The sequence below is a fragment of the Barbus barbus genome (genome assembly GCF_936440315.1).
Source record: "Barbus barbus genome assembly, chromosome: 10".
NCBI classification, from domain to species: Eukaryota; Metazoa; Chordata; class Actinopteri; order Cypriniformes; family Cyprinidae; genus Barbus; species Barbus barbus.
Window position 1 is genome coordinate 4859910 of NC_136738.1, and position 20311 is coordinate 4880220.

General features: G+C 37.6%; 3 protein-coding genes across 10 annotated transcripts in view; 2 read left to right on the plus strand and 1 right to left on the minus strand.

Moving 5' to 3' along the window:
* LOC306876373 (uncharacterized protein) overlaps positions 1–1876 on the plus strand; it is a 73961-nt gene extending 72085 nt beyond the window's left edge. The window contains exon 48 of the mRNA XM_079427478.1: positions 73–1876. Within this exon, the coding sequence (XP_079283604.1) occupies positions 73–327 (255 nt within the window). The 3' untranslated portion in view covers positions 328–1876. The remainder of the gene's footprint in view (positions 1–72) is intronic.
* Positions 1069–8688, minus strand: LOC306876375 (ras-related protein Rab-20-like). The gene is made up of 2 exons (XM_079427480.1): positions 8052–8688; positions 1069–3314 (listed from the first exon to the last, which is right to left on the minus strand). Exons 1-2 carry the CDS (start codon positions 8239–8241, stop codon positions 2767–2769), a joined length of 738 nt encoding a protein of 245 aa, XP_079283606.1. The 5' UTR covers positions 8242–8688; the 3' UTR covers positions 1069–2766.
* Positions 8689–8844: 156 nt separating this feature from the next.
* Positions 8845–19858, plus strand: LOC306876118 (ATP-dependent (S)-NAD(P)H-hydrate dehydratase). Of its 8 annotated transcripts, none has more exons than XM_079427064.1 (11): positions 8845–9240; positions 10627–11046; positions 13143–13281; positions 14216–14261; positions 14952–15040; positions 15235–15343; positions 17749–17799; positions 18086–18190; positions 18680–18800; positions 18892–19012; positions 19096–19853. In XM_079427064.1, the coding sequence occupies exons 1-11, from the start codon at positions 9180–9182 to the stop codon at positions 19244–19246; spliced, it is 1413 nt and encodes a 470-aa protein (XP_079283190.1). In that variant the 5' UTR covers positions 8845–9179; the 3' UTR covers positions 19247–19853. The 8 variants fall into 8 exon arrangements, 7 of the variants coding, with proteins under 7 accessions (XP_079283190.1, XP_079283188.1, XP_079283189.1 ...); XM_079427062.1 differs by having other exon boundaries at positions 8857–9240; positions 10627–11082; XM_079427063.1 differs by having other exon boundaries at positions 8867–9365.
* Positions 19859–20311: the final 453 nt, after the last annotated feature.

A 20311-nucleotide genomic window follows, 5' to 3' on the forward strand; every position in this document is an offset into this window, starting at 1 on the left:
GACTTGATTACTAAAATGTTACACCTCCATCTTTTTAACAGTCCTCTAACTCATTCTGTCACGCTCTCACAGCACACGGCAGCTGGAGATGAAGGTGGCGGTCAGTCTCTGGTGTCTCCAGGTTCCTGTCTAGAAGACTTCCGCACCACTCCCTTCATCGAGTGTAACGGGGCCAAGGGTGCGTGCCACTACTTCGCCAACAAGCAGAGTTTCTGGTTGACATCTATCGATCAGTCCTTCCAGAGTTCCCCTTCCTCTGAGACACTAAAAGCCGGTCAGCTCTTGGCACGCATCAGCCGCTGCCAAGTGTGTATGAAGAACCTGTGAGCTGTAACCTGTGAACAACTTTGACACTATTGCAGCAAAGCAGCATTACTTCATTCCAAATGTCATTCAGAACTCAACATCACAAGTTAGGCTTTTGAAATTACTTAATGTATTGAATGCATCACATACGACGCCCTCAGATTCCCTCTTCAACACTACTGTGTGCCTTATGACTGAAGATATGTACATGTGCATAATGAGAAGCAAAAAGCCAGAGATGCTTGAAAGCATAGCTACGATATTTCTCTGAATTATTTACTTTTATATATATGAAATGGTGCTTTATTTCTAACTTATTACCTCAGCATTATCAGACCTGAATTAATACTACCAAAACCATACAGCTTAACCAAAGAAGCCCATGCTTGTTCACTTCTCCACCCTTCTGTGTTATGTAGTAGCACTTTGTGAAATGAGGGGTTGGGAATCAAGAACTGATCTTTTTTTTTTTTTTGATATAAAGGCAGTATCTATTTACGCTAAATGCATGCGAATATGAATCAACATTCTATTAGTAATCATTTCATGTTTCACACCTCATAAAAATGCAGTTTAAAGCAGGACTGTTGGTTTAATAAATATAAAAAAGATTTACAAAGACCGCAAAATATAATCTTGTTCTGAAAGGACCTGATCATTCGTCAACAAGATTTCAATAAGAATTGTTTTCCAATCAGTCCATTCTCTCTTCTTTAAAAATGACTAAAAGAATCGTTAACAGAACCACGGAGTCAAACATTTGGATCAGAATCGAAACCAGAATCATTTAATTCCACACGATTTCCATCCCTACAGAACAGACATGACATCTATCAGGATCAACGGCACAATGCTTAACTGTATGGCTACTTTAAATACAGTGCTTTCTGTTAATATTTTATCTCTTATATAAAAATAATTTGATCAGACTTACACTAACACCATCTTCTTCTACCTGTACGTTATTTTTGCTTTGTTGATGTGCTATAACTGAACAGCTTAGAATCAAGTATTACCCCGTATTGTGTAACATTGTGACACTATTTATCAGATGGAGACAAAGAATAGGGTATTCATTGGGTATTTTGTTTCATAAAGGTCAGACTGAGACTTGAAGCTTTTAACTAGAGTTTTGTCTGAGATGAACCCTCTCTTGGTTACACCGATTGCACTGATTTTCTCTGAGGTTTACAGGACACACGTTTAGGTCAATAGAAGACTCGAGTTTAATCTTTGTCCCAATTTCACATGCTCAAGCAGGCTATATCTTCAGTAAACAAAGTCTAGAAACAATTGCTAAACCTAAACATGGTCAAGCTATTTTGGACTTTGAGCAGCTTTGCCCATTTTTGGTGCGCATTGCACAAATATTATTGTCCTGAGGCCCATAAACCACTAACCTGTATTTGACACAAAGAGAACCAAAAAAAAGATTAGAATTCAAAACACTTTTTGCATTGAAAACATCACTGCTTTTTTATCAAATATACTTTAAATGTAATTATGTGGAATATTTGAAGACATTGATTTTGAATTGTAGTGTTATTGAATAAATAAACACTAAATGCTTTTTGTTTGTTACGTTCTCTCATTTTAATGATATCTGAACAATATCTAGATTGTAGAAAGTGAAGTATGAACTTGTACACACTACTATTCAAAAGCTGGGGTACAGTCTTTCTTTCTTTCAGAAAGAAGCAATAATTCAAACTAATAGACATTTATAATGTTCCAAAAGATTTCTATTTTAAATTGTTCTTTTAATGAATTAATTTTTTTACTAAAACATCATTGATAAGCATATTAGCATATTAAAGTACAAGCATAAAAATCAGCATATATGAATGATATCTGACGGATCGTGTGAAACTGAAGACTGGAATAATGATGCTGAAAATTCAGCTTTGATCTCACAGGAATAAATTAGCTTTAAATATTTTAAAACAGAAAACAGTTATTATAAATTGGAATGCTATTTTCAAAAGAGACTACCTACAAGATATTTTAAACATGTGACGAATCTTAATAAAACTACTGCACACCAATCACACAGATTAACCCGTTTATTACAAACTTTAGGAATTTTTATTTATCTCAAATTAGAATGAGTGAGGCATTATCAGAAAATATTCATGTGATTTCCACAAAATATAATGTACTCCAGATATAATACTAAAAAAAAAAAATCAGCGATACGTCCATTTCATTCCATTAATGCAAAGAAAAAAAAACGTTTTTTTAACTAAATTAAAACAGAAAAATTATTTTTTTACTAAATTAAAACAACCCCCCCCCCCCCCAAAAAAAATGTTATACTGCTCTGGAGAAGAAAATAAAAAAAAAGTACATTGTAGTAGTTCACATGAACTCTAGGTATTAGGTATGATTTTGATCCATTCCTCCTTTGGCATGGATTGACAACAATCCCACAATCCTCACGTCTCCTATGTTTGTCCAGCTTTAGGCACAACATCCTGCTTTAGTCCTTTTCCCCTCCATTGGTGTCTCCAGGTCCACAGTGGCACTCTCTCCCTCGCTCCGTTTCTTCAGGATGGAGGGCAGAACCAGTTCAAAGAGGGTTTCAAACAAAGCATCCACACTGTAACCCGTTTTAGCGCTTGTCTCAAAGCACATCCTCTCGGCAGGCAGACAGGCCTTCTCCTCCAGGCCTTTGTAACGAAGCACGCGGCTGTACAGGGCCACGGCGTCCTCTCTGCTGATCTGTTTGTTCTGAAGCGGAGTGGCGGGAGGAGTCGGACACGTGACCACAGGCTGGGGTTCGTCTCTTCGCTCGCTCTCTATGTCTGGCTCGTGAGCGAGAGCGTCGGTAAGATCCGCTTTGTTACCCACAATGGCAAATATGCAGTCAGTGTTGGCAGTGTCGGTCAGGGACAGGAAGCGGTTTTCCAGCTCAACCAGGCTCTGCCAGTTGGTAACGTCATAGGTGAGGATAACTGCAGCCGCACCACGGCAGTACATGGAGCCCAGGCCATGAAACTGCTCTCGACCTGAACACAACAGAGAACACAGCAGGAGGGTAAAGCAGTCATGCAGTACTGGATTTCAGATCTGAGTTCTGTTTAAACTGAATACTTCTACATTATTTTTCTAAGACAAAATCATACTTACTTTTTAATTTTTTTTACAGTTCATGTTATCATGTTAATCAAACTGGAATATTAGAACTAGAAGCATCTACACAACACACTCTCGGGCATCGATCACTTCAGTGTACTTGTTACAGCCCTACTGGTGGTGATTCACACAATAGAATTAAACACAAGTAACCTGAATAGTTGTGATAGGCCAAATCTACTTAATAAACCAAATAAAAGAGTTACAGACTGAAAAAAACTACTTTTCACTTTCTCCTCTAAAAAGAAAGCCAAAGGTTGTTGGTCATGTTACTGAGAGCTGTAACAGCAGAAATACAAGAGCTTATTGTTGTAGAAATATGTAGTGGTCTTATACTGTCTGTGTCTGAAGGGTGAGAGAGAAACAAAGCTCTCTTCATTTTTGCCTCATGCACTGTAAAAAGTTAGTACTTATAAATGCTCATTTTAATTTTACAATACTTGCATATAATCAAAACAAGTTCAAGGGATCAAATTAAGGAATTCAGTTTACATTACCCACTGACATTAAAATCTTCATTGTACATTAAAAAAATGAACAATGTAACTTTAACAACTCCTTTCACAGTTAAACTAAAAAGTGGTTTGTTTGAGACTTTGTGACGTCAGAAAGATAAATACATTTCGCAGATGCTTTTATCCATAAGGTATTAACATATTCAAGGCATGCATTTTATCTTTCATGAATTCCCTGAGATTCAAACCCATGAACTTGCGTTGCTAGCAGCATGCTGTTCTCGCTGAGCAACAATAGCTGCTCAGACATGATGAGCTAATACAGAGGAAGTGAGCTTTACTATTATTATCCATCACCAGATGAACTAATGGTAAGAATAAAATGGGTTAAAGTTCATGTAGCACCTGCTGCTCTGAGTGCCACATTTTAGTGCATCTCTTTTACATGAGGTTATTTTACATGCAGAGAATTTACACGGTGTCTAAAGCCTGACATGTCAAATAGCAGACAGAAAAATCTATTTTTATTGAGTTATTTACTGATCCTTTAGACAAAATCTGAAAATGAAATTCATATATATATGAAGCCGGTCATATATATATATATGTTTGCATATGTGTTTTATATTTCAATATATAGTATGATATAGAATATGGAGCTCATACTTGACGAGGAAAAATACATTAGTTTCTTCAGGGGCCCAAACGGAACAAAAATATGCAATTTGGTGCATAAGTTATTATTAAGTTAGTAATATTGATTCTGATTGTATATATAACAGTATAACAGACAGTGTTTGGGGGTAATGTATTACAAGTAATGCGAGTTACGTAATCAGATTACTTTTTCAAGTAACTAGTAAAGTAACATTACTCTTAAATTAACAAGAAAATATCCAAGTCACTTTGTTTTCCTAATTATTCACGGACACCTCTCCTGTCCCCGTGTTGAGAGAACTTGGGAGTGAGGTGCAGAGGCATTTTCTTCAGCCTGAGACTTATTCATTTCACTCTTGTTGTGAAAGGGCCTTGTCAGTCGCCAAACATAGAACTTTTGGGATTTCTGTTATTAAAAATAAATATTCAAGTCCAGCCCAGGTGACAAAAAGTAACGCAAAAGTAACGCAATGCATTACTTTCTATAAAAAGTAACTAAGTTATGGAGTAACGCAATATTGTAATGCATTACTTTTAAAATGTACTTTCCCCAACACTGATAACATTACTTCCACAATAAATATCAGTTGTCACTCTATATCTCCCATTAATATGTCTTGACGATATTTAAATGCTTAGTTCTATGCTCAAAGCTCTACAGTTTTTATTGTTTGGGGCAAAATATAATGCAATGCAATATGATTGAAAGATTTGAGAGATGGACAAATAAATGTTCCTCAAATGTTTTCAACATCATATATGATACATACATTATATTTACATTATTATTTTCCTAAAACATTACATATAATCCTACGTTTCTTCAGTCTAGAAAATATTCATCTTGAAAGACTGATAACAATATAAATGTTAACAATATTCTTACATTATCAAATTAATTTGAGATTTCACACCAAAATGGCATGGGTATTAAGACCTGAAGGGAGAAATTTTAAGATTATACTAGCCATTTTATTGCTAAAAGACTATCAGTCAGAAGAGTAGAAGGCATGTAGAAGTTCTGAACATGTTGATAATTTAGAGGGGCTTTAGAAATGTACTACAGAGGGCTTTATCGCATTAAAGGCATAATGGAACATGAAAATGAACAAACAAGACAATGAATGGTATTTTGACTTGTCATTTTGCTCATATAATGGCACTGCATGCTTAGTACTTCTTTCAGAGGGATCACATTTGAAATTGATAATAAAAAAGCTTCATAACTTCTTAATTAAATTTTGAACAACTGTGTGAGTGACCAGTAAAATCTTTAGTTTCCACACACATACACACGCACGCTCACGCAAGCACGCACACACACATCTGACTTGCACACAAGCATGTGACTTTTAGCCTGTAAAGAGACAGCAAACAGCTCTACACGGGGTCATCTGAACGGGATAACATTTCACAGGAAATGACTGAGAAAGGACATACTTTTTACCACAGACAGACAGACAGACATATGATAGATAGACGATAGACAGACAGACAGACATATGATAGATAGATAGATAGATAGATAGATAGATAGATAGATAGATAGATAGATAGATAGATAGATAGATAGATAGATAGATAGACAGACATATGATAGATAGATAGACGATAGACAGACAGACAGACAGACAGATAGATAACAGACAGACAGACATATGATAGATAGATAGACGATAGACAGACTGACAGATAGACAATAGACAGACATATAGACAGACAGACAGACAGACAGACAGATATAGATAGATAGATAGATAGATAGATAGATAGATAGATAGATAGATAGATAGATAGATAGATAGATAGATAGATAGATAGATGACAGACAGACAGACAGATAGACGACAGACAGATAGATAGATAGATAGATAGATAGATAGATAGATAGATAGATAGATAGATAGATAGATAGATAGATAGATAGATAGATAGATAGATAGATAGATAGATGACAGACAGACAGACAGATAGACGACAGACAGATAGATAGATAGATGACAGACAGACAGATAGACGACAGACAGACAGACAGACATATGATAGATAGACGATAGACAGACAGACATATGACAGATAGATAGATAGATAGATAGATGATAGATGATAGATAGATAGATAGATAGATAGATAGATAGATAGATAGATAGATAGATAGATAGATAGATAGATGACAGACAGACAGACAGATAGACGACAGACAGATAGATAGATAGATAGATAGATAGATGACAGACAGACAGATAGACGACAGACAGACAGACAGACAGACAGACATATGATAGATAGACGATAGACAGACAGACAGACATATGATAGATAGACGATAGACAGACAGACAGACAGACAGATGACAGACAGACAGACATATGATAGATAGATAGACGATAGACAGACAGACATATAGATAGATAGATAGATAGATAGATAGATATAGATAGAAAGATGACAGACAGACAGATAGACGACAGACAGACAGACATGATAGATAGACGATAGATAGACAGACAGATAGACGACAGACAGACAGATAGACAGACAGACGATAGACAGACAGACAGACGATAGACAGACAGACAGACAGACAGACAGATAGATGACAGACAGACAGATAGACGATAGACATATAGATAGACAGACAGATAGACAGACAGACAGATAGATGACAGACAGACAGATAGATGACAGACAGACAGATAGACGATAGACATATAGATAGACAGACAGATAGACAGACAGACAGATAGATGACAGACAGACAGATAGATGACAGACAGACAGATAAATGACAGACAGACAGATAGATGACAGACAGACAGACAGACAGATGACAGACAGACAGACAGACAGACATAGATGACAGACAGACAGATATATAGACAGACAGTCAGACATATAGATGACAGACAGACAGACAGATAATATAATTCTCCCTTTCTATAATATATACATTGCTAATCCCTTTGTCATTTGACTGTGTTATTATTAAACAAGAGTCCAAAAGGCTTGTTAAATATTTGCCTTTAATGGGTGAAGTTTTCAAACATTGACTAAAAGCATTTATCTTACTCAATTTACATAAAAGGAAGGTGAAATGTGCAGATTAAATAAAACTCACTGTATCCATATGACATTTTAAAGTACATATTTAAAAATTCAGCATATTTTGAAGTAGGTCAAGCCATGACAGGGCCAGTTCTTAAATACCATCTGAATAAGGAACAAAAAGTGCTGACATTCACAAAATAACAATCACTATGAGAAAGGACTTCTTAAATCTAAATCAGAATAAACAAACATGAAGCAGAGAATTTAGGAAACACAAAAAATAAAGATGTGACTGATCTCACTTTTATCTGGCATTATAACAGTGTGTTGATTTAGTTATAAGAGAGATATTATTTTAACATTGGCTACAGCTTTCGCAGAACACACTGTAATAGCCTGTTGGTGTATCTTGTGCTCTGTTTTACTAAATAAAGTGTTAAAGTAGCTCACCTGCAGTGTCCCATATAGAAATGTTGTAGGGTCCCCACTGTTTGAGGAAGAACGCCCCTCCGACTGTGCTTATAGTGTCCTTAAATTTCCTCTCCGTGTATCTGTGGAGGAGAGAAGTCTTTCCCACGTTCATGTCCCCCAGAATGACGATTTTCACGTCGGGTTTCTTGGTCCTTGAGGCCTGAGACATGTCTCCAAACACATGCCACTCACGCAAACTCAACTCAAACAGGTAAAATCGCCATATAAACCACCCAGCTATCGGTCTCTGCGCTTTAAATGCATGATCTTATTACCTCCAGTCTGACGGTCTCCGCACAAAGTTTGTCGAAATAAACCCCATTCGTGTGTGTTAGAAAAGTCAACAGCAATTTTCCCTAATATAGTTGGTAACGACGCCGATTGTCAAACTACAGAAGTTTCAAGTCGTGTTTAACAGTGGTGCTGTCCGATTCGTCAATGAATCATTCTCAATGAGTCAAATCTTTTCTAGTTGAAGAAAACCCTTTCTGTAAGATTCGATTCACGAACTAATCGTTAATAAAACGACGCTCTGTGCTAATTAATACAACTTATATTTTAAAAGGTTTATGTGAACATTTAGGAGTATATAACGACGTGATTACCCCCTGGCTGTAAGAAATCACCAAATCACTTTTGTAACCTGTTCTTTGAAGTGGACTGTTCAAAAGAACCGATTCGCAGAAATGAATCAGACCTTTTGTCCAACGGAGGTGGGCGGGGCAAATTTAACTTGAGTGCTAACGTCACAGGAAGTAAATAGTAAAGGCGGGGCTAAATAAATATCTAAATAAATATTATTTTTTTACTATTATTGTAACCAGTCTTCGCTACAGTAAGTAGTATTGCCCTGAGTTTATTTCATGTCTAATATGGACTGAATTTCGCTTATGTCATCACGCATAAGCGACAAAGCAGAGCGTCAGCGGAAGTCTGATGATTATAGAGCGAGGACAATTCTATCGAGTGATACAGAACTATAACGTTAATCAGAATAAATCTTGAACTTTGTTCCTGTTATCTGACTGGATACTGCAGCTAATCCCCGTACAGAGCTCCACAGCTCGCTCTCTCCTCCTGAACAGAGTTTGTTTACCCGAGAACTTGATGAATCTTCTCAAACGTGCTACCTTCATTTTCTCTGAACAGCCACTAAGATTGGCCATTGGTAAGATCGGAGTTTATCAAACTATAAGTAGGTTCAGAAGAACGGAATGCATGGACTTAAATGTTCTCTTCTCGGCGTGGTAACTGTAACCATTACAATTGCAGCAGTGTTGCTGTATGATGAAGGTAAATGCAGAGTCGTGTGCCACATGATACACACACAGTGGGGTCCAAACGCCTCCAAACTTCCTTAGTTGGGTGCATTTTTAATGTAATTAAAGTATAAACGTAACATTTTGAGTGTAGTCTTGTCATTTGTGTGATCACATGTCACAAATGTGCTATTTTGCCATCATTAAGCATCTTATATAGGTTTTATTCATTCAAGATCGCACGTTCTCACACTGTTATGTTATGGACCACACTGTGTTTTGTGATGTTATTGTCAGTTTTGTGATTTGACTCACTCTCGAGCGTAACTCGCATTTTCAAACACTGAGCACAGTAAGCTAAGCTTACAAACGGTTTCCTAAATGTATTCTTGGAGATCTTCTCAACGCTTTTTGATTGTTTTCATCGCCGAGCCGTGAAGCGCAAGTTTGTGATGACGTAGTACACAACATTACGGTGACGTTCTCACTGTTGTTGGCGCGGTAAACACTGGCGAAGTTCTAAGCAGCTTTGCTTAAAGCAGCTCAGTTAACGTTAATCTCGGCGATTCGGCGAGGCCTTTGTCGCTATGCGCTCGGAAACCGCATGAAGCGTCGTCGAAACGAGGCCTAGATCCGCCGCCTGATCGATGCGAAGCCGACTTGGATCGCTTCGACCATCATGTTAGTGAATACAACGCGCGGTTTCCTGTGGTCGGACATGGAGACCAGAGCGCTGTTGAATATCTGGGGTGAGCACGACGTGCAGACGGCGCTGGACGGAAACTTTAGGAACAGCCACGTTTACCGAGACGTCGCGAACCGTTTGTGCGAACTGGGCTTCGATAGGACACCAGACCAATGCAGAATACGGGTTAAGAGCTTAAAGAGGCAGTATTTCCAAGCGAAGGAGGGATCCAGGAAAAATGGGCAGTACCACAAGATGTGCAAGTTCTACGACGAGATGGAGAGGATATTGAGCAATAGGTCGTTAGTAGAGAGGCAGGATATTGATAGTGTTGCTGTTGGGGGAGATGAAACGATGGATGAAGATGCTGAGAGTACTGAACTCTTGCAGGAGGCTCACCTGGATGGCAGTGGTGAATGCTCCTTTATGGAGCATCCGGTCAAAACTGAGTACCCATCCTGCCCCATTCCGGTGACAGTGGGAGGCATGAGTATGTCAACTTATTCTGATCCGTCAGAAAGCAATGATCTGCCTTCTTTAGCCTAAACGGTCTGCTTTCCCGTGTGTGTGTGTGCGTGCGTGTTAATATTGATGTGTTCTTCTCTCAAAGGTTCGTTTCCAACCAAACAGAGCAATCTGACGAAGACCAACCCACCCTCGACCTCGTCCAGCAGGCCACGGAGAAGCAAGAAGCGTTTCGCAAACATGTCACTGGAGAAGCTGATGGAGAAGTTCTTGGAGCAGAGCATGGAGGCAGAAGACAACTTCTACAGGCTCGAGGAGCAGCGTCTTCAGGCCGAGGATAAGCGCAGAGAGGAGGAACATTCCAGAGAGCTGCAGATGCTACAAATGTTGGGCCAGATTTTCGCTGGCATTAGCACACCCTCTCCTGCACCACAGGCCACTCCGCAGCCCTCTTGTATCCCTCAGACTAACCCTGCCGTACCCCTCACGCGCCCCCCTTTTGGGAATCGTAACCATCCGCCTGCCTTGAACGAGTTTGCCAGCCACAACCAACCAGCTGGCCCAGGTCTGCTCATGGAAGAGGGTGACGCTCAATGTTCATGTAGAGTTGCCATTTATTTTGAATTACCATTTGTTACACAGTCATAAAGCAGCGTTTAACACAATGCTTTACTGCTAAAGTCCCATGAACAAGGATAGCTCACCTCACCCAAATATGGGAATTCTGGTTTTATTATTATTATTATCATTATTTCAGTGAAACACAGAGAGATTTAAAAGAATTTTGAAGTATGTATTTTGGTTCTTGTACACTGGGTTCATTCATTTTTTGATTTACATTTATCACATTTATTACATTTGGCATATATTTTTATTCCAAATGACTCAAATCGCATTTGAAGTACACCTTTACATTCTTACTAGCGCTTGGGAATCAAATCCTGTTCCTTGGCATTGCTATCACCACACTACTGTTTGAGCTGCAGGAAAGATTCTTTATTAAATATTTAAAGCAGAAAAATTAGATAAACAGCTTGATTATTAGATTTCAATATGTGTCATGGCATGACACTCCCCCTTTGCTCTGGTTGGTCAACCCAAGTTGAGTCTATGCCATCAACAGAATAATAATCCTACACTGCTGTAGTTTTACAGATTTTTAAAGTGTTTATTGCAACTACATTTAGTCTCTTTCTCTCATAAAACAACTGGACTAAGAAATGCTTTGACCTAATATTACCCGAATATTCAAGGTATTTGTGTATATTCGACCTCTTCACATAATGAAAAATCAAGTCAATAGTTTTTTTAATAAATGAAAACAATGCCATTTGCTACTTTTTCTGCTCTTAATATTACATTAAATAGGGAATGAACTCAATGTACACTGATCTATATTTTCATACAATGACGATGCTATAAGTGAAGTGAAGTGAAGTGACATACTGCCAAGTATGGTGACCCATACTCGCAATTCGTGCTCTGCATTTAACCCATCCAACGTGCACACGCACAGCAGTGAACACACACACACACCCGGAGCAGTGGGCAGCCATTTATGCTGCGGCGCCCGGGGAGCAGTTGGGGGTTCGGTGCCTTGCTCAAGGGCACCTCAGTCATGGTATTGAGGGTGGAGAGAGCGCTGGACATTCACCCACAATCCCTGCCGGCCCGAGACTCAAACCCACAACCTTTGGATTACGAGTCCGACTCTCTAACCATTAGGCCATGACTTATATTGTGACCTAAAAGGCTCCAAAACCATAAAAGTGGTCCGTACAGCCATATTCCAAACCTTCTAAAGTCATATTATAGCTTTATGTGGAATAAACTAATATTTTAGTCATTATTCACTGATAATGAATTGGGGCAGTCTTGGCCTAATGGATAGAGAGTTGGACTTGTAACCCGAAGGTTGTGGGTTCGAGTCTCAGGTCTGGCAGGGATTGTAGGTGGGGGGACTGAATAGCCAACACTCTCTCCACCCTCAATACCACGACTGAGGTGAGACCCTTGAGCAAGGCACCGAACCCCCAACTGCTCTGGGTGTATGTTCACTACTGTGTGTACACTTGGATGGGTTAAATGCAGAGCACAAATTCCGAGTATGGGTCACTATACTTGGCCACACACCACTTCTCTTTGCCTTTAATCCTCCCTAGTGCTTAAACTGGAATACAATTTGCGTTCACATTCAGACTTCAAAATAGTAGTAGGTTTGATGTTGTTGGTGCTAAAAGATTCATTCTGTAAAATGGGAAGTGAGAATTTGGAGCTACAGCAAAGAGACAGATTTTTGGAGAATAAAAGCGTGAATTTCAAGCTCAAATGGCTTCAGAAGACTCAGATATAGAGCACAAGTTGGTATGGGCTTATCATTCTTTTATGATGGTTTTGGGCCTTAATGGAGCTTCACAGACTTTCTAACTGAACAATTGTTGGATGGAAAAGAACTGAAAAGATTTTCAAACATATTCTCTCTTGTTGAAAAGCAACAACAAAGTTTGTATTGACATAAGTATATTATGTGAAAATGATGACACGATTTTCATTTTGGTCGAAACCTTTTAAAACTACTAGTCTAATCCAAATGCATGGAACTGTAGTAAGCTGGTCTGGTATGTGATGAATTTAATTATTGTTACTATATTCTTGTCTCAGTCATAGAGCGCTCTTTCTCTCTGGGAACGGCAGCAATGGACAATGTCATTCCTCTTGTAAGAAACACAATTCCTCCACTTACCTCCAAAAAACACAAGGGTCAGGATGGACGCATAGGGATCATTGGAGGATGTCAAGAGTAAGTGCCGCACAGATCTTTCTCAGGGCTATACACTTACTAAATTACTGTGCAAGCAGCTGTGGTGAAGCTTCAGTGGGTTCTGCAAATGCATGGCCGAATAATCGGATTAAACCTTTTTAAAAATGAGATATTTGGGGAAAATTAGGTAGCCTTAACTACTATGTAAATACTTAAGACAAAAAACACTAAGACTGATTTACTGTGTAACTATGTGTTGTTCTGAAAAATTTCCACTTTTTTTGGTAATACTTTTAGGGTATAGTTAGGATTAGGAGTTAGGTTAGGATTATATGGGTTAAAGTTTTGGGAAAAGGGTTCGGGTTATAGTTGTGGGTAAAGTTAACAGTTGACTATAAATGAAAAGTACCTCAAATATAACTACACTGAACCCACATGTATAAGTATATTGTATCTAATGGTTAAGTATAAAGGTCATTGCACACTGAGTCCGAAATTTTTGTATACGTTTTTCTTTTTCGTATTCATTATCCTTTCATATCAGAATGCTTGCTATGGATGCGAAAACGCAGAAAATCGAACCTGGTCCGAATTTGTTTTATGACGGACGGAAGTTTCAGAGGCAGTGTGTAAATGTGATTGACACAATGTGAGGTCATATTTATTTTTTAACGTGCAAAAATTTCGGACGATCTTAAGGCCATCTAATGTAAAGTGTGACCAGGAGAATAAATAAAAAATTATAGCTATTTTTACAGTTTTAGGGCGTTTTTCAGATATTTCCTCTTTTTCGGAGCTGTTATGTTTAGACTGATTTCTAGAGCTTGCGCCTTGCTTGCTCACTTTTTCACTTTCAACCACATACCATGAAGGCATGCTCTGCCACAACAGCATTTTATAAGGTGTTGCTGTTTATTCTGTCTGTATGTGAATTTGCTTGGTGAAACTTACATTTTTGCACTATTCTTGTTAGGTACACAGGAGCACCTTTCTTTGCAGCTATCTCGGCTTTAAAAGTAGTAAGTATTCTGTTAAAAATTCAGTCCATTTTTTTTTCTTTCTCATCTGCATTTTGTCTTTTTATACTTTAGCGAGATACACAGAGTGAATTGTCTTCATGATCCATAAGTGGATCGACTTTGACTCATCTTTATCAAAGAATCCTGAACAAAAAATTTATCCACAGCTATATTATGCAGCATTAATATTATGTTTTTAACATTGGTGGTAATAAGAAATTATTCTCTTGAGCACCAGAGCAGCATATTAAAATGATTTTTGAAGGATCATGTGACACTGAAGACTGGAGTAATGTCCATCACAGGCATGAATTACATTTTAAAGTGTATTCATTTTGTAATTAATTTATATTAAATAAAAAACAGTTATTTTAAGTTGTATTAATATTTCACAATGTAACTATTTTTACTGTATTTTTCATGAAATAAATGCAGCCTTTGTTAGCATAAGATAATTTTTTTTTTAAATTAAACCTTAAACAAAAACATTCTTACTTGGCCCAAAATTGTGAACAGTGTGATACAATTTAATGTCGTCAATCGAGACGTCTGTATAAAATTGAAAAAATAAATAAACAAATGTGCATTGACCTTTTGAGCTGGCAAAATGGGAGCTGAAATATGCTCAAATGCTGAAATATTGGCAGATATGTCAGTCCAATCCTTCTACTCATCCTGCCTGTTTTCCAGGGAGCCGATCTGTCTCATGTGTTCTGCACCAAAGATGCAGCTCCAGTCATCAAGTCCTACAGTCCTGAACTCATCGTCCATCCAGTGCTGTAAGTTATTAGACATGATCGTTGATTGCAAGTGAATTTTATGAAATATCTCTGGTGGCCAACAAAAGAGTTTCTGACAAGTAATGTTTATGGATCTCCAGGGATATTTGATGCAATCCTTTTTGCCAGCTGAATCACATTTGGTTTATTGTCATGTTGAGAGAGATTTGAGCATGATGGTGCTGTTTCTCCAGAGACAGTCCCAATGCTGTGGAGGAGATCGAGAAATGGCTGCCCAGGCTTCACAGTCTAGTTGTTGGACCAGGTCTGGGGAGGGAAGATATGCTTCTGAAGAATGCTAAGGCAAGAAAAAAAACACACACACATCTCTTACATCTTTATTTGATCCTCTAACTCCAGCACTCTATTCTAATTCTATTCTTAAAAAAAAAAAAAAAAACTTGTCCCTTTTAGACTTGCACTCTATTCATTTACTAACTGCTTGAAAGAAAACAACAACCTTGCTTCGTGTACTGCATTAAGCTCTCTGAGACTTGTCATAGCACTTGCATATCATTGCTCTTTTGTTCATTTTGATTGCTTCCATTGTCCTCATTTGTAAGTCGATTTGGATAAAAGCGTCTGCTAAATGACTAAATGTAAATGTAAGAGAAATTATAGCATAAAACAAATTCTTACAGTGCCTTGCGAAAGTATTAATACCTCTTCATTTTTTCACATTTTGTTATGTTGCTGCCTTGTTAAACTGCTTTAAATGACTTATTATTCCCACATCAAGCTACACTCCATACACCATACTGACAAAGCAAAAACTGAATTTTCACAACTTCGTAAATTTATTAAAAATAAAAAACTGGAATAAGAATTTATACCCTTAACTCCGTACTTAGCTGAAGCACCTTTACAGCCTCAAATCTTTTTAGGTATGCTACGACAAGCTTTGCTCATCAGCATTTGGCAATTATCTGCCATTCTTCACCTCACCTCTTCACGTCTCAAGCTCTGTCAGGTTGGATGAGCCAGATGCACATTTTCAGGTTTCTCCAGAAATATTTGACTGGGTTTATTCCCAGGCTGTGGCTGGGCCACTCAAGGACACTCTAGGAAGAGTCCTGGCTGTTTCAAACTTCTTCCATTAAGGGTAACAGAGACTACATGATTCTGTGAACCTTCAATGAAGCAGAATTTTTTCTGAACTATTCCCCAGATGTGTGGCTTGAATTCTTTTGACCTCAGGGCTTGTTTTTTTTTGCTCTGATGTGCATTATCAGCTGTTAGACCTTTTGTTAAGCTGTGTGTTCCTTTCCAAATCATACCCATTCAATTGAATTTACCACAGGTTAACTTCACTTGAAGTGTATTAACATTTACAAGCAAAATAAATGCTCCAGAGCTAAATTTCAACTGTCCCAGATAAGAGTATGAATACTTATGCAATGGAATCATTTTAGTTGTTTATTTTTAATAAATTTGCAAAGATGCTAAAAACCTGTTGCTTTACAATTATGTATGGAGTGTAGACCGATGTGGAGAAAAAAGTAATTTAAAGCAGTTTAACATAAGGCAGCAACAAAACATGAAACTGCAGGGATATGAATACTTTCGCAAGGCACTGTATGTCTTTTGTAAGGCAATTTAGTTAATAATATGAAACACAAATAGCATGAATATCTTTTCTTTTTAAAAAGGTAAATTCTATCTGATTCCCTTAAATAGTACCCACCACAAACTTTGATAAACCTCTTGTTCTAGAAGCTTATGCTTAAATACTTAAATCATATGTTGAAAAGTTTTGTAGACCATTATAATAATTTAGTAATGTCGTTCACATTGAAGTTGATCACTGCATAACCCTTGCCATGTCTCCATTTGTTATTTTACAGTTTTATTGACTTTTGTTTTTCTAAAATGTGGAAAATAAGTAGGTGTGTCCACACTTTTCACTCTTAAGGCCACTGCACACTGAAATTTTCGCACGTTGAAAAATAAATACGACCTCATGTTTTGTCAATCACGTTTACACACACTGCCTCAGAAACTTTTGTCCATCATAAAAAAATTGGATCGGGTTCAATTTTCGTCAATTTGCGTTTTTCACATCCGTAGCAAGCATTTTGAGAGGTGTTTTGCCAATTCAGGGCCACCGTACAAGCGAACGCCAAAATCCAGAATGACGATTGGAGTTCATCCATCCGTCTCGCAGCACAAAGCACTAAAGATCCTGGTACAGAGAGTTCACAGAAATTGGTGGTCTTCTTTTTAATATGTGGCTCTAGTATCGCTAGCAAAGCATCAAACTGAACCACTGACATCCTGAAGTAAACTTTGAATCTCCCGTGATAATCCTGCTGCTCCTTGATAAGGAGGGGGAACTCTTCTTCCGCTCTATATCTCAGGATTGGATGGACCCGATATTTCCTTTCTTTTTCTCTTTTTAAGAGGCGAGAGGACAACAAACTCATCCTCACTGCTGGAAGACTCTATTTAGTACTGTTTAGCCAATTTTTCACAACGGATTGATTAATATGCATCGGACTCCGTGTGCAAGGTTTCTGTGCGTAATGCATTTTTAGGATGACGAATACGAAAAAACGCATACAAAAATTTCAGATTAAGTGTGCAAAGACCTTTAGTATAAATGAAAACAATCGTTTTGTAAAGTGTATTTCTAGAGAGCTTAGCAATATTGTGTATTTTCACATCTGTTTATGTGGGTTTAAATGAATGTTTGGCATGTTTTGTTTTAGGAGATTATTGAGAGGTCAAAACTCAGAGGAATACCAATCATCATTGATGCTGTGAGTACTGTTTTCACTGACACTTTTAATGTTACTGGTCAATATTCTTTCATACTGAGCATGTTGGCAACAGCCAATAGATTTAGTGTAGAGAAGGAGAACTGGGTCAGAGCTCAGAAATGGCTTTTTATATATTATGGTATTGGTGATGTATTGCATAATGTCTGAAATGATGTAAAAGCATGATCTTGAACTGACGCCAATGTTTTACTGAATTAGCAGGCTAGAGATTTGCTGGATAAAATACTGACGTGTGTGTGTGTGTGTGTGTATGCATTGTATACAGGATGGGCTTTGGTTAGTCGCAAAAGAACCCTCAGTCATTCAAGGATATCAGAGAGGAATCCTCACACCCAACTTTATGGAGTTTACCCGTCTGTATGAGGCCATGGTGAGTTTTGAATTTAGTAATATCCTCTATATCCTTTTGTATGTAATACAATATATGTAAAACACTCCTGGCATTTTCTAGGCATTGTGTACATCACATGTACATGGCTGTTGGTCTTCAAAGCAGCATAAAAAATCTATTCAAATTCTGAATGAGTGAATAGTGTGCAAAGAGTGATTCTTTTATAATCACTATGAAGCTGTCACTCATTTCACTTTATCACAATAATTTTTTTTTTTTTTAATTTAGCATTTTTATCCAAAGCGGATTACAAATAAGGAATACAGCAAGTGATTCGTCAGGCAAATAAACATGAGAAGTGCTTGCAATACAAAGTTTCGAACCGTTTTCAAGAGATTAGCTGCTCAAGATCTACATTACTCAACACTGCAAAAACGCATTGTAAACAGAAACATTTGATACATTTGGCTTACCGATAGGTCAATTGCAGTATACATGCTAAATCAAACTTTCAAACTTTGATTTCAGCATCATGAACCTCTAGACAGCACCAACCACAAGAGAAGTGCTCAGCAACTCAGCATCGCTATGGGCCACCTTACCTTGGTTTTGAAGGGGGAGGAGGACATTATTACTGACGGAAAGAACAGTTAGTGATTTTCCTCAAACATTCAGACTTCATAAGGTTCAAGTGCACTGTTTTCTGTCTCTTAACACGTTGCTTGTCTACCTGCGCTCAGTGCTGACCTGTAGTCAAGAGGGCAGTGGGCGGCGGTGTGGAGGACAGGGAGATCTGCTCTCCGGTTCCTTAGGAGTCTTCGCCCATTGGGCATTCAGCTCACCTCCAGATGCAACTAAAGGGTAAGCGGCTCCATTTTCAGTAGTTATTTAACATGTCTTTGCACATCACTTTCAGTTTAATAGTAAATGTTCCTTTTTTCCAGCATGAATCCCTCGCTGGTAGCTGCATTCGGTGCTACGTCTCTGACAAGGCAATGTAATCGCCAGGCCTTCCACAAACACAGCAGGTCTACCACCACCTCTGACATGATCCAGGAGATAAGCAGCGCTTTCAAGAAGTTGTTTGAAAGCTAAACTATGTGTGTGTATCCATTCTTTTTCATGGTCATTATTAAGACTAAAAGTCTGCATCGCAATGCTACTCATATTAAATGAAATTGAAGTACATTGTTGAGCACCCTTTTTCCTTTTTATTTTAAAGTGCCTCTTTGTAGTTCTGCAATACAGTTTCAACTACTTCTCCACTTTCATGTGTGTGGTGGCCCTCTATAAACATGATACTTTTTTTTTTAAACATCTATGTCTTTAGATATGTGTGTTATGTTTGCGAGTGTTTAGATTTGTATCTGATAACACTGTCCCTTTATGAATGAATTGCTGTCTTACTACTAGCTGCAATTTATTTATTGGTCTGCTTGAAAATGTTCACTTTCAAGTATTCAAACAAATGCTCTACCTTTATAGTGGATGTTCTCCTTGCATTAAGCTGTTTAACACCTTATTTTCTGTCAATAACTCACAATCCCTATTTAGTATGTGGGACAAATTACAAATAATTGAAAGTGGCTGTCACTTTTAGATATAGTTTGCTATCCTATGTATTAAACTAACATGAAAGTTTTACTTATAACTGTTTCTGTTTTGTATTATTTACTCTGTGTTAATACATGAATGTGTCTGGATTTGATTTGGATGGTAAGTGGTTTGGCAAGAGGTTTAAATCAAATGGGGAAGAAACTTGTAAAAGGTGTTCCATTTTAAAAGTACTCATCTTCGTACTGTTTAAAAGCATATATATATATATATATATATATTTTTTTTTTTTTTTTTTTTTACTTTATACCTCCTTTGCAATACACCTGTTAAAAATGCATGCAAATACATTATGCAAAATAAGTCAATCTGCAACAGCAGCTTTGTATGACAATCCCTGAAAAGTTTATTACTTCTTATTACTAAAATGTTCTTTGTATGTTTTCATATAGGATATCCTTTATGGTATTGTAATAATAGCCAGTGTTGGACTCATTACTCAAAACTATTTGGATACATGGATGTTTTTTTGTCCCTTTGTCCCGACAAAATTAAAATAATAGCTATATTTCCAGCTGCTATATGAATTTGATTTTAATGATTGAA

Bases quoted from the DNA above. Each gene is read 5' to 3' on its own strand.
- LOC306876375 (XM_079427480.1), bottom strand. From the start codon at position 8,241: ATGTCTCAGGCCTCAAGGACCAAGAAACCCGACGTGAAAATCGTCATT. The intron at 3,315-8,051 runs GTGAGCTACTTT...TGTTGTGTTCAG, and splicing joins TTCTATATGGGACACTGCAG to GTCGAGAGCAGTTTCATGGC.
- LOC306876118 (XM_079427059.1), top strand. From the start codon at position 10,011: ATGTTAGTGAATACAACGCGCGGTTTCCTGTGGTCGGACATGGAGACC. The intron at 17,800-18,085 runs GTGAGTACTGTT...CATTGTATACAG, and splicing joins TACCAATCATCATTGATGCT to GATGGGCTTTGGTTAGTCGC. The intron at 19,013-19,095 runs GTAAGCGGCTCC...CCTTTTTTCCAG, and splicing joins CCTCCAGATGCAACTAAAGG to CATGAATCCCTCGCTGGTAG.